The sequence below is a fragment of the Ictidomys tridecemlineatus genome, chromosome 4 (assembly GCF_052094955.1).
Source record: "Ictidomys tridecemlineatus isolate mIctTri1 chromosome 4, mIctTri1.hap1, whole genome shotgun sequence".
Lineage (NCBI taxonomy): Eukaryota > Metazoa > Chordata > Mammalia > Rodentia > Sciuridae > Ictidomys > Ictidomys tridecemlineatus.
Window position 1 is genome coordinate 199,123,288 of NC_135480.1, and position 16,998 is coordinate 199,140,285.

Consider the following 16,998-nt stretch of genomic DNA (forward strand, 5'->3'; position numbering starts at 1 on the left):
TGGTAATATTTTTTAAAAATCCAGTAACAAATCATATGAAAACAAATTCAGAATTCATATTACTTGAGCAGGGGAAGAACCACTTTCAGAAGAGGTACAAATATAAGAAACTAATAAAAGAAATGGGAGAATTCAGAAGCAAGAAGTCTGGACCTGGGGGTAGACATCTACTTCTGTGACGTGGATATAAGGACAAACTGAAATGATATCATCAAACAGCCACAATCTAATTCAGGAGACCCACATCTTAAACTAGAAGCTGATCGAAGCTGCCCTAGAAGATGATCACAACTGGTCCTTAGGATGGCTGGCAAAGCAGAGCCTAGGAGCCTTCCACCTTTGGTAGCAGCCTCCAAGGAGCAAGGCAGCATTAAAATTTTTTTCTAAATATATCCCAGTGTGAAAAAGGTTTAGAAACAAGGAATTAAAAGTGACTTCCCATTAACAGTCATATTAACTTACTTTTAACTTTTATAACTGATATAGTTAAAACTAATCTATAGGGCTGAGGCTGTAGCTCAGTGGTAGAGCACCTCCCTCGAATGTGTGAGACACTGGGTTCGATCCTCAGCACCACATAAAAATAAATATATTAAGATACTGTGTCCATCTACAACTTTAAAAAAGATACTTAAAAAAATATTTTAAAAAACAAGTTATCTATAAAAGTCTCAAGTTGTCTAGGCTCTTTTTGAGTTTTCAATTCTTGTCTGCATTTCACCCACACTTCCAAGTGTTTTATAATGCTGAAAGATCTAGTGGAAAAAAAATGTCTCTCAGCAAGATAAACTTGAAAAGTTTAAGACTGTACCTTAAGACTGTACCTTAAGTTTAAGACTGTATCTTAATTTGTTTAACTATATCCTGAGTACTAATCACCATAAATATGTTTCAAGTATGATGAATTAAATCACAGATCCAGAGTAGTGGCATTTCTTTTGTTTGTACCTGCCCCTAAATTTTGCACCAATTCTTGTTAAAAAATTCAATCAAAGTTACTCCCTATTTTCACCTTTTCAGAAACTCTTCTAGAGGTGCAGTTAAACTGTACTCACCTGAATCTGAATAGGAAGATTATCTTTGACTGTATTTAACAGGGTCTCTGTGGGTTTGTCTTTGCACATTAAAACCAGCTCCAAATCCATATCATCCTTAATCAGCAAGCCTTTTGCAACCAGGCCAATCCTCATTACACCACACAATGTCCGACCACCTTGATCCCTAAAAATAAAACCTATTAGCTTGATCATCATTTGGTTTCCTGGATATTCTTATGAATTGATAAGTATATAAATCCAGACATCAAAAAATCTACAGATTAAACTCTCAGATTTAAGAAGCATAGAGTATCTATCTTGCCTTAAGGATTCAACTAGGAACATATTTCAAAGTAGATTCCTTTAGATTCTTAACTACATTTATATTCCTTAAATAACCAACATATTTTATCTCCTTAAATAATTTTCAAATTATTATTTTTAAACTCCCATTATTTTTTAGAAATAAACTAAAGAATTTTCAAGAAACATGAATATCATCATATACTGAGAATTTCAAGACAGAAATCTAAACTACCTGAATTCTACCCCTGGTGGTTCCTACTGGCTTAGTAACCATAAATGTCAAATAGCTATTAGTTAAATAAGCAAAGTTCCCTCTTAGCTGCATCACTATAGGAATTCACAAAAGTTTATGGGGAAAACTGAAAAATGTGAAGAGTTGAGGAAGGAAATAATAATCTGTCAATTATGCATTCCAAATCCAGCAGAATATCAAGTTATGAATAGAGTGCATAAGAAAAATATGCATCTAGGGCTGGGGCTATAGCTCAGTGGCAGAGCACTTGCCTAGTTATGTGTGGGGCACTGGGTTCAAACCTTAGCACCATATACTTTCCAAATAAAATAAATGTATTCTATCCACCTACAACTACAAAAAAAAAATTTTTTTTTAAAGAAAAGAAAAATATTCATCTATCTTTGGTTTTAATTCTATAAGCTTCTTATTGGTTCATTTCCCTTAAATCACAAGTGAAAATATTAATTAAGCTTGGCAGTAATTCAATAAGTAAGGCAAGTATTGAAGCATATGAAATATACTAAGGACAGCCAGTCTCTCTTGCTGCTCCTGAGGTTACACAGTGGTTAAATTACCAAACCAATCACAGATTAGGTACCATACTTAAAAGAGAAAGACAAAGAAACATCTGAAAACAAACCTCATGCCATATATTCTCATTTAAACCTCACAACAGAAAGTTTGTAAGACAAAGAATGTGAACATCAGAAAAGTTAATTGTTCATGTTCACAAAGAGGGTAAAAAGGCAAAGCCTGAATTCAGACCCAGATTGGTTTGACCACATTTAGGTGATTCTTTACACTGTTATGATTGTTTGCCAAGTTTAGAAAGGGAGGGGTTAAAATTAAAAGAGATCAAGCAAGGCAATGTGAAATGGAGTCTAATTCGACAAGATGGGAAAAAAAGATAATTTTAGCTAGAAGCAAGAACCATCAATTAGGCAAAAGTCAGTGGAGTTAAGAATGAAATGAGGAAGGTAAAGAAACAAACTGTGGCAGTGGAAACTAGACAGGAAATTATAAACAATCCAGCCACTGATTTGGTACCTGTCACACCTTAAAGATTCAATAAACATTAAAACCATAAAGTTGGCAAAAATAAGCATTTTAAAGCAAGTGAGCCAAGTGTAGAAACTGACTGTTTCACTGTATCCCTGTCCTCTCAACTCTCATTCTCCCTAATCTAATAATGGTTTATAAATTAATCCTCCACCATAGTCACCCTCAAACCACTGTGTTCAAATTGTTCAGGCTCTAATTACCTTAAAAGTGTACTATCTCAATCACCTCCACCTCATCAGCTTTACTTTGACTCCTCTCTGCCATCTTCAACCTACTATATACAGTATGCTACAACCAGAATAATCTTTCAAAGGCATTATACCTCTTATTTTCCTTAGTGAACACAGACTCTTAGCATACTGGGAGGCAATTTAGAAGGCAGTCTGACTTTCTGGTTTGAATCCTGGCTTTGTTACTGACATTGAACAAATTACAAATACCTGACTTCTTTGAACCTGTTTCCTCATTTTTAAAACAAGAGTAATCCAAATATCATTAAGGCATATCACAAATTCAGTCTCTGAATATTGCTAATTAACATAAACTCGAAATTGGACCATAACAATTTTAAGCTATCATATGAGAAAAATTGAATTAATTCCAAGAACCTTCAAACTGACACCAGATATAATGTACTTATAACCAGTTAAAAAATAAATATATTTGCCAGCAAAAAGCTGACAGATTATCTTTCAACTAAAGATTAAAAGGTTACACTACCTATCAGTGAAGAAAATAAATGTATCAATGCATTCCCACTATTCTTTATCAACTTATCATGCTGATTTAGAATTGAAAGCTGGAAAGAATCATTTTATAACCTTATCTTCCACTTACAAAAGTTACAGGTTTAAAAAATAATATTTTAGACCTATTAATATGGTATAATAAAATCATATGGGCTTCTTCTTTCACAATAGGATATTCACTTATTCCAAACACAGTGACATTGCTCAAAACCATCACTCTACACTTAGCATGGCATAGTCTCATGATCTGACTCATTACCACTGCTGTTTCATCTCGCCAATTGCTTCTGTTATTACAACAATTAGAACACTTTATTGTAACTGAAATATCTGGCTCCCATTAAACCTTCTTTCATTCCACAAATATATTAACATTTACGATATGCAAGACCCTGAACTACATTTTGAATCCACAAGGCAGATTTCAACAAGGCAAAAATATCTTTAAAATACATTTTCATATACTCCTTCTTCTACACCAGGATTAAAATCTCTGATAAAAAGAAGTACTTCCCCCATGATCTAAAACACTATTATTTCAGAACTTTGGAAGGTGTACCAACACAGCAAAAAGATGACATATCATAACCTTCAAACACAAAAGGACTTGGGTCTCAAAAGGGATCCTAACTAATCCATCTTCTTTTTCTGGCTCTTATCATTATACCTTCCTTACTTTCCTTTCAAAATTAACTCAGAAAAACTCCATTTACCTCTCTGGTTATAGTCACACATATGAAAAAACCCAAGGAGCAGTATATTGTAGGGACTCTAGGGCTTTTCTGGGTACTCCAGTAAACCATCACAAGGCCAGTCCACACTCACTTGGAATAATTTTCTACAGTTTCATCTTTCTTCACTTCTGTCTCGCTCTCTGGTTTTGTGCCTTTATTTGTTTCATCCAGCCAATCTGAGACATGTTTAAGAGCACATTCAACAGTAGACACCATATTTTGAACAGCTTCCAGTTCCTCTGGAGATGGATAAATTGTTGAATGTTTCACCATAACATGGCGATCATCATTGGCAAAAGATCGAATAGATCTCTGTCAGAAGGAAAAAAAAATTGCTTTAATAAAAGAAATGTCACCTAAAAAGTATAACAGAAAAAGATAATTTCAGTCAAATCATGCCATCAATTGTCAAACAATTATAAAACAGTTAACATCAAGATACTAAAAACTTGCTCAGGAATGGTGTGGAGTTTAATGGGCTTATTAAATTAGAGATCTTTCATTCATGTTTTGGTAAGGCTCACCTAGGTCACACCAAGCACAATATGACCTATATAGATATGCTTTGGCTAAACCTGCACCTTCTGAATACCCCTTCAAAAAAGAGAATCCATTTCACACGACATTTGCAAAAAACGGTCTCTAGGAATACATATGGTGACTCATGACATCGAGTCACTCCCTTCTAAACTGGTGGAGACTTTCATACCTTAAAAACTTGAGACTGCATAATACAGTAGAAATATAAAATATAAAACTATGTATGAACTATAGAAAATATTAGAATGCTGTTTAGGGCTGTTCCTAACCCATGTGGGCAGCTGAACTTATGTGAATTTCCAGGGACATCAAATAAAACACAGACACACACTTTACCTTTAAACGGCTTCTTCACTCTTGGCCTCAGGCTCCCCAAATGAGAGAGCAAGAGAAAGTCACACATTCAGAAGTGGGCTTTTATTGTGGGGGACCCTTATTCTTAGAAAGTTCCATCCAAAAAAGGTCAGAAGGGGCAGGATTACAAAGGACAAGTGAGTGTAATTTGACCCAAGGGGCCATGGGGCAACACGCCTATGTCTGAATACCTGCCCTCAAACTTCTGGGACCAGGGCAATGTCCAGGTCACTATGAGATGTAGTGACAGTCAAAGCCCCTCCACTTCCAGAATGTAAAGCTGATTCCCACAGTTTAGTACTTGACATTAAAACCTCTGGTGCAGAGGTTTTAAAAAAAGGCCTTATTTAAAAAAAAAAAAAAAAAGATTAGCAGGAGACATTCCAAATTCCAGAATGGGGAAAATACATAATGCAAAAACAGCTTCCCAAGCTAATTTACACATGTATCACATTCTAAATCAAAATCTTCTCAGAACTGATTTACTTAAATCTCAAAGAAAATCATTTTAAAGCTCATTTGAAAAAACAAAATCAATAACAGTATTAAGAAATATTCTACAAAGATGAATTAGTACCATTATACTAAAATAAAATATCAAAAAATCTTAAAAAGCAACAATTAAATGATTGCTGGCCCAGAAATCAGTGGAGCAGACAAATACTCAGAAATAAAATAAATTTCATAAAAATAAAATAGATCCTCCAAAAACCCTCATGAGTCACACATTCATAAACCTTTTAGTAGTTCCAAATTTACAAATATTATGAAGACACTTGTACCAGCATACCCAATTGAACCCTGAAGGATAACTTGGTGGATTTTCCATAAAACCCAAAATATTCCTTTTAAAGGATGGTTACAGTGTCTTTACTTACCTGAAATTGTGTGATAACAGATGGAAAACATTTTGAAGTCTCCACCACAAAACAAAAAGATTCAAAATCTTTATCAATCCTCTCTTGTTTTTTAACTATCAATGTTTAAAACTTATTAGTTTGGAAAGTAGAATGTTGACACTACAGTGTCACTGTCCCCTATAAAATGAAGCAAACTATAATAAAAAAGATATATGAACCTTTGAAAATATCAATTGTTATATAAATCTAGAACTAAAATCAGTCATAAAGCTTTCCTTTTTCTTCTTGCTTAACATGCAGGATCAGTTTTCCAACTGGAGCCTTTTGCCACAAAGAAAAACTTTTTAATCCTTTCATGAGAAGATTTATTAATTTATCTAAGAACAAGTAACCATATTATGAGTTGGATTTTAGGTTGTTATTTAGACTCATATATGAGCTGAATTCCTCAGTCCTGTACACCAGCCTCATCTAAGCAAAATTACATAGTCCTACATCACACAAACATTTGGTGTTTCACAAATAATTTAGACTGCCAATGTTAAATTCAAAAAGATTAAAACATAACAGGGTCCCCAGATACAACAGGATAAGCACCGTGAAACAAAGGTGTGAGAGGAAGAATTGACAAATGGTATAACAAAAAAAGAAGAAAAATCTTATTTACTCAAACAATATATAAATGGATTTTTCAAGTATTTTAAAAATTAAATCTAAAGAACAGAAAATTCCCATTCAATTCATTCAACTCTAGAGAGGTAAGAAGCAAGAAATAGGAGAAAATGGAAAACATTCACTGATTATACTGAAGTAAAAAATTTCTTGCCAGAAAAATCTAGGTTAATTTAAAAAGAACCAACCAGAGAAGGAACCCCATCAACCATTACAATATAAAGCATTTCTTTACACTGTAAAATTACTGAAAATATAAGAAATGAGTTGAAAAGACAAATAATTCTCATGGCAGGCAACATAAGTTTCAGGGTATTGGGGGGGGTGTTTGTTTTTGTGTATGTTTTGGTTTGTTTTTTCAGTCTTTTTGTCCCTCATTTTACCATAAAACTAAAAAGACAGAGAAAGATAACATTTCTTTTCTCATCAATCAGATCTAAGATATTAGTAGAATTTCTTCTCTATAAAGAGCAAGTTGACTTAGTTACCTATCATCCTTGGCACAAAGATTTCAAAAGGCAAATGACATTTAAAGAAACATCATCAGATTTGCCACAACACATTCAAAATACATTGATACTTTTTGTGCTTTTTCTTCCACTTAAAATTTCTCATAAGGGGCTGGGATTGTGGCTCAACGGTAGAGCGCTCGCCTAGCACGGGCGGAGCCCAGGTTTGATCCTCAGCACCACATAAAAATGTGTCCATCTACACCTAAAAAAAAATATATTAAAAAAAATTCTCATAAAATCCCTTTCTCTTTTAGGGAAAAAATTCACACAAAATCTCCAGAATGAAAATACTAGGGGGGCTGGGATTGCGGCTCAGGGATAGAGCGCTTACCTTGCAGGTGTGAGACCCTGGGTTCAATCCTCAGCATCACATAAAAATAAATAAACAAAATAAAGACATTGTGCCCATGTATAACTAAACAAATATTTTTTAAGAAAGACAGAAAAGAGAAAGAAGGAAAGAGGGAGGGAGGGAGGGAAAAGAAAAGAGAAAAGAAAAGAAAAGAAGAGAAAAAGGGTAAAAATTTCAACACATTTTACCAATTAAAAACCTAGGCACCAGGGGCTGGAGTTGTGGCTACAGGTAGAGAGCTTGCCTACCATGCATGAGGCACTGGGTTCTATCCTCAGCACCAAATACAAATAAAGATATTGTGTCCACCTATAACTAAAAACATAAAATATTTTTTAAAAAACCTAGGCACCAGAGATGGCCTTATCTAACATAAATTCAATGCAAGTATGAACTCTCCACAAAAAGTATCAGTTTAGTACTCCTAACAATTGTGATATAGATGAGAGTCTTTGAATTAAACACATATTATATTAAACCCCTATACCACTCATGTCATCAATTAAAAAACCAGTTCAGAATGGGAAAAAACAGATAGAAAGCTAGATAACAATTACTTAATTTCAAGTTCAAGATCACCTAGCTATTTGTATTGGTTTGAGGATGCCAGTTTTACTAGAAAATATTATTTATGAGCATTGCCTCCCTTGCATTTAATAATTTACGGCCTGTAGACTCATGGGGCTCCATCTTGTGGCTTAAAGGTCTCATAATAAATCTAAACTCATTTGATTTAAATAGCAGAATGCCATCTATATCTGATGCACTGGAGCCAAAAATTAACACCGTTGTTTTTCCTTGCCCTCATTGTTAACCCTTCCAATTTTAAATCACTGAAATCAAGGAAATGTAAGTAACCTACCATGGTTTTCTATATTTTAGCTTCTTTTTTCGATCCTTTCCTCTCTTTCTTGTCGTCTTCACTAGACACTGTTTTGTGTGACAGTACCTCCTCATAAGCCTGCTGAGTCCCCTGACAGCTCAGCATCAAATATGGCAAAAATGTTTTAAGACTTGTTCTCTGGAACACACCTGTAAGAGAAGAGAAAACAACTTTTAAAGATGCTTACTGACAATTATCTTCAAATCTGAGTGTGGAACCATAAGCATGCTATTGGTTTACACTTCATAGAGGAAAATTACCTATTTCAAACAAAACCCAACATCCTTTGGAGGAAAATCACCTCGTTTCAAACGAAAACGTAACATCTTTTGAAGGCCTAGATCCAAGAACCTAATTGATTTGGCTATAAGAGTAGCCCTCCTGGTAGTTACAATATGACTAAGTAGTCACAATATGATTCAAGCTGACTGACTTGAATTACATGAGATAAATAGATCTGCAGATACAGACTTAGTCAAGAAACACCATCTGAAAGAACAATGCTGCTACTGATGGCAAGAATGTTGCTTGCAATTAACCATCAGATTACCAATTAAAAGTTGGCAGTAGTCAAACCTGTGTGGAATTTCCTTAGACAAGGCATCTAAAGAAATAGCAATACCATTAACTGTGTCATGATGCTTTTCTGCTTGACACAGCCATTAGACAAACAGTACATGTTGACATGGTTTCTCCTTTAATTATTTTTAGGCTTAAAATTCAGAATGTATTACTAGCTCTGTTCCCCTGAACTCAAAGAGACCCAACAACCCTTAGCCTATGCACACCGCTATGCCAAACTCCTGAATACTTCCTAGATCCTGACTTCCTGACCCCCTGGAAGTCCCTTGCCAAAATCCCACAGCATATTTCTTCCCAAACTCCAAATTATCATTCTGCTACACACTTTGGTTCTACCTATGTGACTTTATTTTATTCCAGACAGAGTAAACTAAGCTCTTCTGAGTATTGATAGTGTTTATATAAGCCTAATAGTATAAATAATCAATCAAGGGCTAATATCAAAACAGAACAGATGCACCAAGCATGGTGGTGCATGCCTATAATCCCAGAGGCTCAGGAGGCTGAGACCGGAAGATTGCGAGTTCAAAGGCAGCCTCAGCAACAGCGACGTGCTACGCAACTCAGTGAGACCCTGTCTCTAAGAATATAAAATAAGGCTGAGGATGTGGCTCAGAAGTACAGTGCCCATGAGCTCAATCCCTGGTACCAAAAAAAAAAACAGAACAGATGCTTTAACAGTGCAGATATAAGAAGTAACTTACACACTATATATCATTAAAATTCACAAAGGAAATAGCTTCCTTTTCATCTACATATTTTTCCATTTAAGCTTCCTTTAAGTAATGAAACCTTGTTAAAAGACCATTGTTGGTAACAGTTTCTGAATATCACAGCTGCTCTCTTAAAGAATTGCTTTTTGGATTTTGGGGCCTACAAAAGTTATGACATTTAACTCTCCTCACTACTTCAAATGAAAACACAGGCCCACAACTATAGTCAAATGACACTTAACTGTGAACTAAACAAAGCTATTCATGTCCTATAAACAACTTCCCTAATTCTGGTTTACAAAATCTACCTGAAACTTTGAGAGGAAGGAAGGAAGGAAGGAAGGAAGGAAGGGAGGGAGGGAGGGAGGGAGGGAGGGAGGGAGGAAGAAAGGGAGGGAGGGAAGGAGGGAGGGAGGGAGATGAAACTGAACAGTTTCTAATAAATGAACTTTCTTTGATTATTTCACATATCATATTAATGAGGAAATGCAAAAAATACTAATGGGGTCCTTCTGTACAACAAAGTTAAACAAGTTAAAACATGATCCCATGGTAAGAAATATCTCAAAATTATTCTTGTCGCTAAAATTATACCTTCCATATAGAGTCTATAGTACACAACTTTGGAGACTTCAGGATTTCCCATTCCTATTTCATTCTAAGGGATTCAACCATTCAAATTTTAACTCTAAATCCAATAACCAAAAAGATTGTTTTATGCAGTTAAGGACTAAATGAAGTCCACAAATTTTACTCTTTAAAAAAAAATGAGGCCAATAAACCAAACATATTTAAAAAGCACATTAAAAGCAGAAGAAGGAAGAACAATGCTAAGAGAGAGTTCTTATGAAAAATTGCGATCACCAACATTTGGCAGTCATTTAGCATACAGAATGAACTACCCTATGGACATGTATCAAGAACCTCTAGAGGACTGGGGTTGTGGCTCAGAAGTACTGCACTCGCCTAGCATGCAGGAGCCTCTGGGTTCAATCCACAGCACCACATAAAAACAAAATAAAAATATTTCTCCAGCTATAACTAAAAAATAAATATTTTTTTAAAAAAGAACCCCTAGAAGCTTCATAGTATGGAAGCGTAGTACAATAATTCATGATAAAAGCACAGTGTCTCAAAATCATATCCTGTTGGGGCTATAAAATGAACTCAGAAATCATCTAATCTAATACTCCTCTCAGTTTACAACTGAAATAGAATTAGACATTAAGGTCACCCAGCTAACCAGGTACAAGAAATGGGCTACTTAAGTTATAGCCCAGTGCTTTTTCCCTACTTCATTCATCTGATTGAAAATAATGTCAAATTGTCAAATTATATTTGATACACTTGAAACAGGGAGAAACTGCAGAGCATTTTTTAAAATAGTTTCTCTAAAAATTTTTTTTAAAAAGTTTTAACTTAGCAGATAAAATTCTGGATTTGCAATTAAAATAACAACTACTTTGTGCCAGGCACGGTGGCCCACACTTATAGTCCCAGTGGCTTGGGAGGATGAGGCAGGAGGATCGGAAGTTATAGACCAGCATCAGCAACGTAACAAGGTCCTACACAACTTGGTGAGAACTTGCCTCAAAATAAAAAATAAAAAGGAATGGGGATGTAGCTCAGTGGTAAAGTACCCCTGGGTTCAATCCCCAGTACCAGAAAAAAACTTGGTCATTTAATAGCCATGTGACTTTAGAAAGGTGTGTGACTCAAAGTCACTTCTTCAGGGCTGGAGTTGTAATTCAGTGGTAGAACACTTGCCTAGCAATGTGTGAGGCACTGGGTTAGATTCTCAGCACCGCATATAAATCCTAAACAGATCCATTAACAACTAAAAAAAATTTTTTTAAAGTCATTTCTTCCCCTTAATCTATAAAATGAGAAATTATTATGCACTAATTAATAGATAATATTTATGAATCTCAAGCTTCAGAGTCCTGTTCAAAAAACTTTTTATATATTAACTCATTAAATCCTCTCAACAATCTCAATTACTATCTCCATTTTACACTTAAAGAAATTAAAGCATAAAAAGATAACACAACATAAAGAAAATCACAAAGAAAATAAACAGCAGAGTCAAGATTCCAGTCTAGACGATGTCCTTTATGGGCAGGCTTTGGAGTCAGACAGGCATGAAATCAAGTACCAGCTCTGCTACTTTACTGCTCCACACCTGAGTTTTCTCATCTGTGCAATAGAAAAACTCAAACTAAATGAGATGGCTTACACAAAAATACCTAATATCTACCAAACAGTATATACACTTACTAAATGATTTCAGAAAAAATAACACCTCAAATTTCCTAAAGTCAAATGAAAACATTTTTATCTGTCAGATATAAGTATACTTCTCTGAAAAACTATTATTTTTTTATAGCAGTTTTAGGTTTACAGAAAAATGAGTGGAAAGTGGAGAATATTCCCATATGCCCCTTCTTCTCACAATTACATGCTGTACATGCACAATTTCATGTTGTACCTTCTTTGATTTCAAATTTTGAAAATTATAAATAAAGTTGCTAAAAACATTCATGCACAGGGTTTTTTATGGGAATACAAGTTTTCAACTCTTGGGTACACAGCAAGGAGTTTGACTCCTGGGTCATATGCAAGAGTATGTTTAGTTTTGTAAGAAACTGCTAAACTATCCTCTTAAGTGGCTGTATCATTTTGCATTTTCAGTTAACTTATAAGAACTCCTGTTGCTCCACACTCTTGCCAGTATTTAGTGCTGTTAGTATTTGGGTTTTGGCCATTGCAATAGTTATACAGTGCTGTCTCACTGCTCTTTCAATTTCAAATACCATAATGACATATGATGTTAAGCCTCTTGTCATGCTTATTTGTTATCTGTGTAGTACTAGCAATTCTAACCAGAGGAACTAGGCAAGAAAGCAAATAAAAGGAATAAAAATAAGAAAGAAGTCAAATTATTATCACTGTTTGCAATATGATCCTATACACAGACTGTCCAAATCACATCACCAAAAGATTGCTAGAGCTAGTGAACAAATTTGGCAAAGTAGCAAGTTAAAAAAATCCACATACAAAAACCAATAGCTTTCCTATGTACCAACAACAAATCTGCTGAGAAATAAGTCAGAAAAACAATTCCATTCACAAAAACCTCACATAAATAAATAAACAAACAAACAAACCAAGGAGGTGACTGACCTCTACATGAAAACTACAGAACACTGAAGAAAAGAATTGAAAAAAGACCTCAGAAGACAGAACATATTCATGGATAGGCAGACTTAATGTTGTTAAAATGACCGTAATACCAGGAGCAATATACAGATTTAATGCACTCTCCATCGAAATACCAATAACATTCTTCACATCACTAGAAAGAAGAGTCCAAAAATTCATTTGGAAGAATTAAAAAGACCAAGAATCAGCAAAAAAATTCTAAGCCAAATAAGCCACGCTGCAGGCATCATAATACCTGACTTCAAATTATACAACAGAGCTAGAGTAACAAAAACTGTATAGTAGTAGCATTAAAAAACAGACACACCATACCAATAGTATAGAATAGAAGACACAGCAACCAATTCACACATCTACAGTCATCCGATCCTTAACAAAGGTGCCAAAAACACACTGACAGTCTTTTCAACAAATGGGGCTGGGAAAACTTGTTATCCATATATAAAAGAATGAGAAGACTCTATGTTTCACCTTGCACAAAAATGAATCAAAAGGGATCAAAGGCCTAGGAATTAGACCAGAAACTTGCAACTCCTAGAAGAAAACACAGGATCAACACTCCAGCATACAGGCACAGGTACTGACGTTCTTTTTGGTACCAGGGATTGAACCCAGGGACACTTAAGCCACACACCCTCACCCCTTTTTATTTTTTTATTTTGAACAGGGTTTTGCTAAGTTGCTTAGGACCTCACTAAATTGCTGAGACTGGCTTTGAACTAGTGATCCTCCTGCCTCAACCTCCCAAGCAGGTGGGATTATATGTGTGCAGCACCACATCTGGATAATGACTTTCTTAATAGAACCCCTAAGGCTCAGGAAATAATGCAAATAGTTAATAAAAAGGGTAAGCATCAAATTAAAAAGCTTCTGCATAGCAAAGAAAAACAATTAGGAATGTGAAGAGAAAACCTACAGGATAGGAGAAAATCTTTACTAGGTATTAATACCTAGAATATATAAAGAACTAAAAAAAAAAAACTCTTTATACCAAAAAAATAACCCAACTAATAAATGGGCAAATAAATTAAACAGACACTTCTCAAAAGAAATACAAATGACTAACAAATGTGAAAAAATGTTCAGCATCATCAGCAATTAGGGAAACGTAAACCCAAACTACACTGAGATTTCATCTCACACCAGTCAGAATGGCAGTCATCAAAAATACAAACAACAATAAATGCTGGAGAGGATCTAGAGAAAAAGGAACACTTTTATACTGTTGGTGGGATTGTAAATTAGTACAACCACTATGGAAATCAGTATGGAAGTTCCTCAAAAGGCTAGGCATCGAACCACCATATGACCCAGTTATACCACTTCTCGATGTTTATCCTAAGGCATCATACTATAGTGATATATGTACACCCAAGTTTATAGCAGCACAATTCACAATACCAAGACTACGGAGCCAGCCAAGGTGTCCATCAACACATGAATGCATAAAGAAAATATACACAATGGAGCTTTATTCAGCCATTAAAAAATAAGTGTGAAATTATGTCATGCAACAAAATGGACGGAACTAGAGCAAAATGAGCTAAACTCAGGTCAAGGGTCATATGTTTTCGCTCATGTGAAAGCTAGAGAGGAAAAAGTAAAAGAAAGAGGAGGGTGGGGACCTCATGAAAATCAAAGAGAATCAGTGGGAAGAAAGGGACCAAGGGTTGGAGTGGAGGGAGGAATAGTGCTAGGGTATGATACTGATCAAATTATATTTTATATTGTGTGCATATATAAATATGTAACAGGAAATCCCATCTTTATGCACAACTATAATGCAAAAACCTTCCTTGACTTCTTTGCTTCACTATAACTACTAACCAAATTCTCTGCTCCCCTTTGTTTTTTTTTGTTTGTTTTTTTTTTGTTGTTGTTGTTGTTGTTTTTTGTTTTTGACTTCATTTCATCTCCTTCCATTCTCTTTTAAATCCACTCCAATTAGGCTCTCACCCCGAACTTCCTCAGAACCAGCTCCTGTCAAGGTCCCATTAGACTTCCAAAGTGCTTGATGCAATGAACAATTCTTGATCCTCATCTTAGCTGACCTCACTGCAAAAGGTTACACAGTTGACTGTTCCCTACTTGAAACATTTTACTTCCTTTCACTTCCATCCAAAACATCATTCCCTTCATTCACTTCAAACTTGTTACATTACTCCACTGAGGTCTCCTTTTCTTATTATCTCCACACCTCTAAGTACTGGCTTGCCATCAGGACTCAGCCCCCTGACTTCATCTCTTCATAATCTAACACTACTCTCCGCTGGCAATATCATTCAGATTTGAGGCTTTAAATACTATCTGCATGTACCCTGAGGACTCCCAAATTTCTACCAACCTGAATTTCAAACTCAAATACATAAGCAACAGGGCTGGGGATGTGGCTCAAGCAGTAGCGCGCTTGCCTGGCATGCGTGCGGCCCGGGTTCAATCCTCAGCACCACATATAAAACAAAGAGGTTGTGTCTGCTGAAAACTAAAAAATAAATATTAAAAAAAATCTCTCTCTCTCTCTAAAAAAAATACATAAGCAACATATAAACTGGACATCTGACAATCATCTTAGTGTCTCCTTAAAATTAACTCTTGGCATGAGTGCTCACTCTCACATGAGCTCTCTCTCTCCTTGCAACACACAAACTTTGTTCCTCCCAAGAGATAACTACTTCAATCCTCTGATTGCTCATGCCAAAAATTCAGGAGTCATCCTTGACTCTTGGTCTCCTCACACCCCCTATAATATGATCCATCAAAAACGCTTTTACCTTCTAACTGACTACTTCTACCCTCCAGCAGTCTGATCCTGGTCTGAGCCAAGGACATCACTAAATTAGATTATACTAATAGTTATCCTGCTTCTCCACCTAGAGTATATTCTCAGCAATAGCATCCAAGGTTTTCCTTTAAAAATCTAACTTGGGTTATAACATTCTTCTGCTCAAAACCCTTCAATAGTTCCTCATCTCTTAAGTAAATACTCCAAGGCTAAAAAGCTCCAAGAATCTGCTTTCCACTAAGTTCGTGGCCTCATCTTCTGTCTCCTCATTCATTGTGCTCCATCCACACTGGCATCCCTGGGCCTGTATGCCTGCTAGTTTACCCCCAATATCCACATAACACCTCCCTCACACATTACTGTCTCCAAAAAGCAGGTATATATTTAATTTTGCATAGTGAACTTTTAAAAGCCCAACTTCACATCTATTCCTTTAAAACATGATTAGACATTTAAAAGCACTAGAACTATACATGCTACAGTGGCTATTTATTTTCCTCTGACTACAAGGCTGTAGAGGTCATCGGACACTAGAATTTACAAATGTCAAGACAATTCTGACCAAAAAGGGGGGGGGGTAATGTGCCAAGAAACAGTTAAAAATTCAAGTATTCTCTGTCCTTCTACACTATATCACACTTAATACTAAAGAATAAATAACACCTTGGTAAAAACAAGCTTCAAACAGCGTCAATGGTTCTCAAAAGACCTCTGTTACCACTCTGCAGAACAAAGCAAGGCAAAGAAACCACATCTTAAGACAGAATGAACACAAATATAACGTACAATTATGTTATAACCAATCAGTAATGTTTCAAATTACCAATTTTAGGGGTGAAGTTGTGGCTCAGTGATACAGTGCTCACCAGGCACACATGAGGCCCTGGGTTCAATCCTCAGCACCACATAAAAATAAACAAACAAAATAAAGATAGTGTGTCCATGTGTAAAATTTAAAAAAAAAATTTTAATAAAATTACCAACTTTAAAACAAATAAAAGTCATTTTCTTTTATCTTGGCAAAGTAAATTGGTTTTGCAAAAAAAAAATAGATTCACTAAGTATTATGTCAATACAGGAAATTTTTTCTTATACAAAAGTGATAAAAATTAAATCTATTAAATCCTTCAATAATATAATAATTTAATTTCCAGATTCTTATCAAAATTCATTCTTTCTGGCACTGTCTGCCACAATTGGAAATTATGTATTTTACTCAGAATAGACAAATAGCTGGGAATCAATCTAACAAAAGAGGTGAAAGACCTCTACAATGAAAACTACAAAACACTAAAAAAAAAAAAATTAAAGAAGAACTTATAAGATGAAAAGATCTCCCTTGTTCTTGGATAGGCAGAATTAATATTGTCAAAGTGACCATACTACAAAGTACTATACAGATT

At 35.2% G+C, this 16,998-nt stretch overlaps 1 protein-coding gene across 12 annotated transcripts in view; it reads right to left on the minus strand.

Moving 5' to 3' along the window:
• The window catches only part of Strbp (spermatid perinuclear RNA binding protein), a 179,948-nt gene that overhangs the window by 95,014 nt on the left and 67,936 nt on the right, over nt 1–16,998 (minus strand). For all 12 annotated transcript variants that reach the window (XR_013438292.1, XR_013438291.1, XM_078048154.1 and 9 more), the window contains exons 2-4: nt 8,276–8,445; nt 4,215–4,435; nt 1,056–1,221 (exon numbers count right to left, since the gene is read on the minus strand). Coding sequence is in view for 10 of the 12 variants with exons in the window: in XM_078048154.1 (XP_077904280.1) it covers nt 1,056–1,221; nt 4,215–4,435; nt 8,276–8,278 (390 nt within the window). In the remaining 2 variants the exon portion in view is untranslated. The remainder of the gene's footprint in view (nt 1–1,055; nt 1,222–4,214; nt 4,436–8,275; nt 8,446–16,998) is intronic.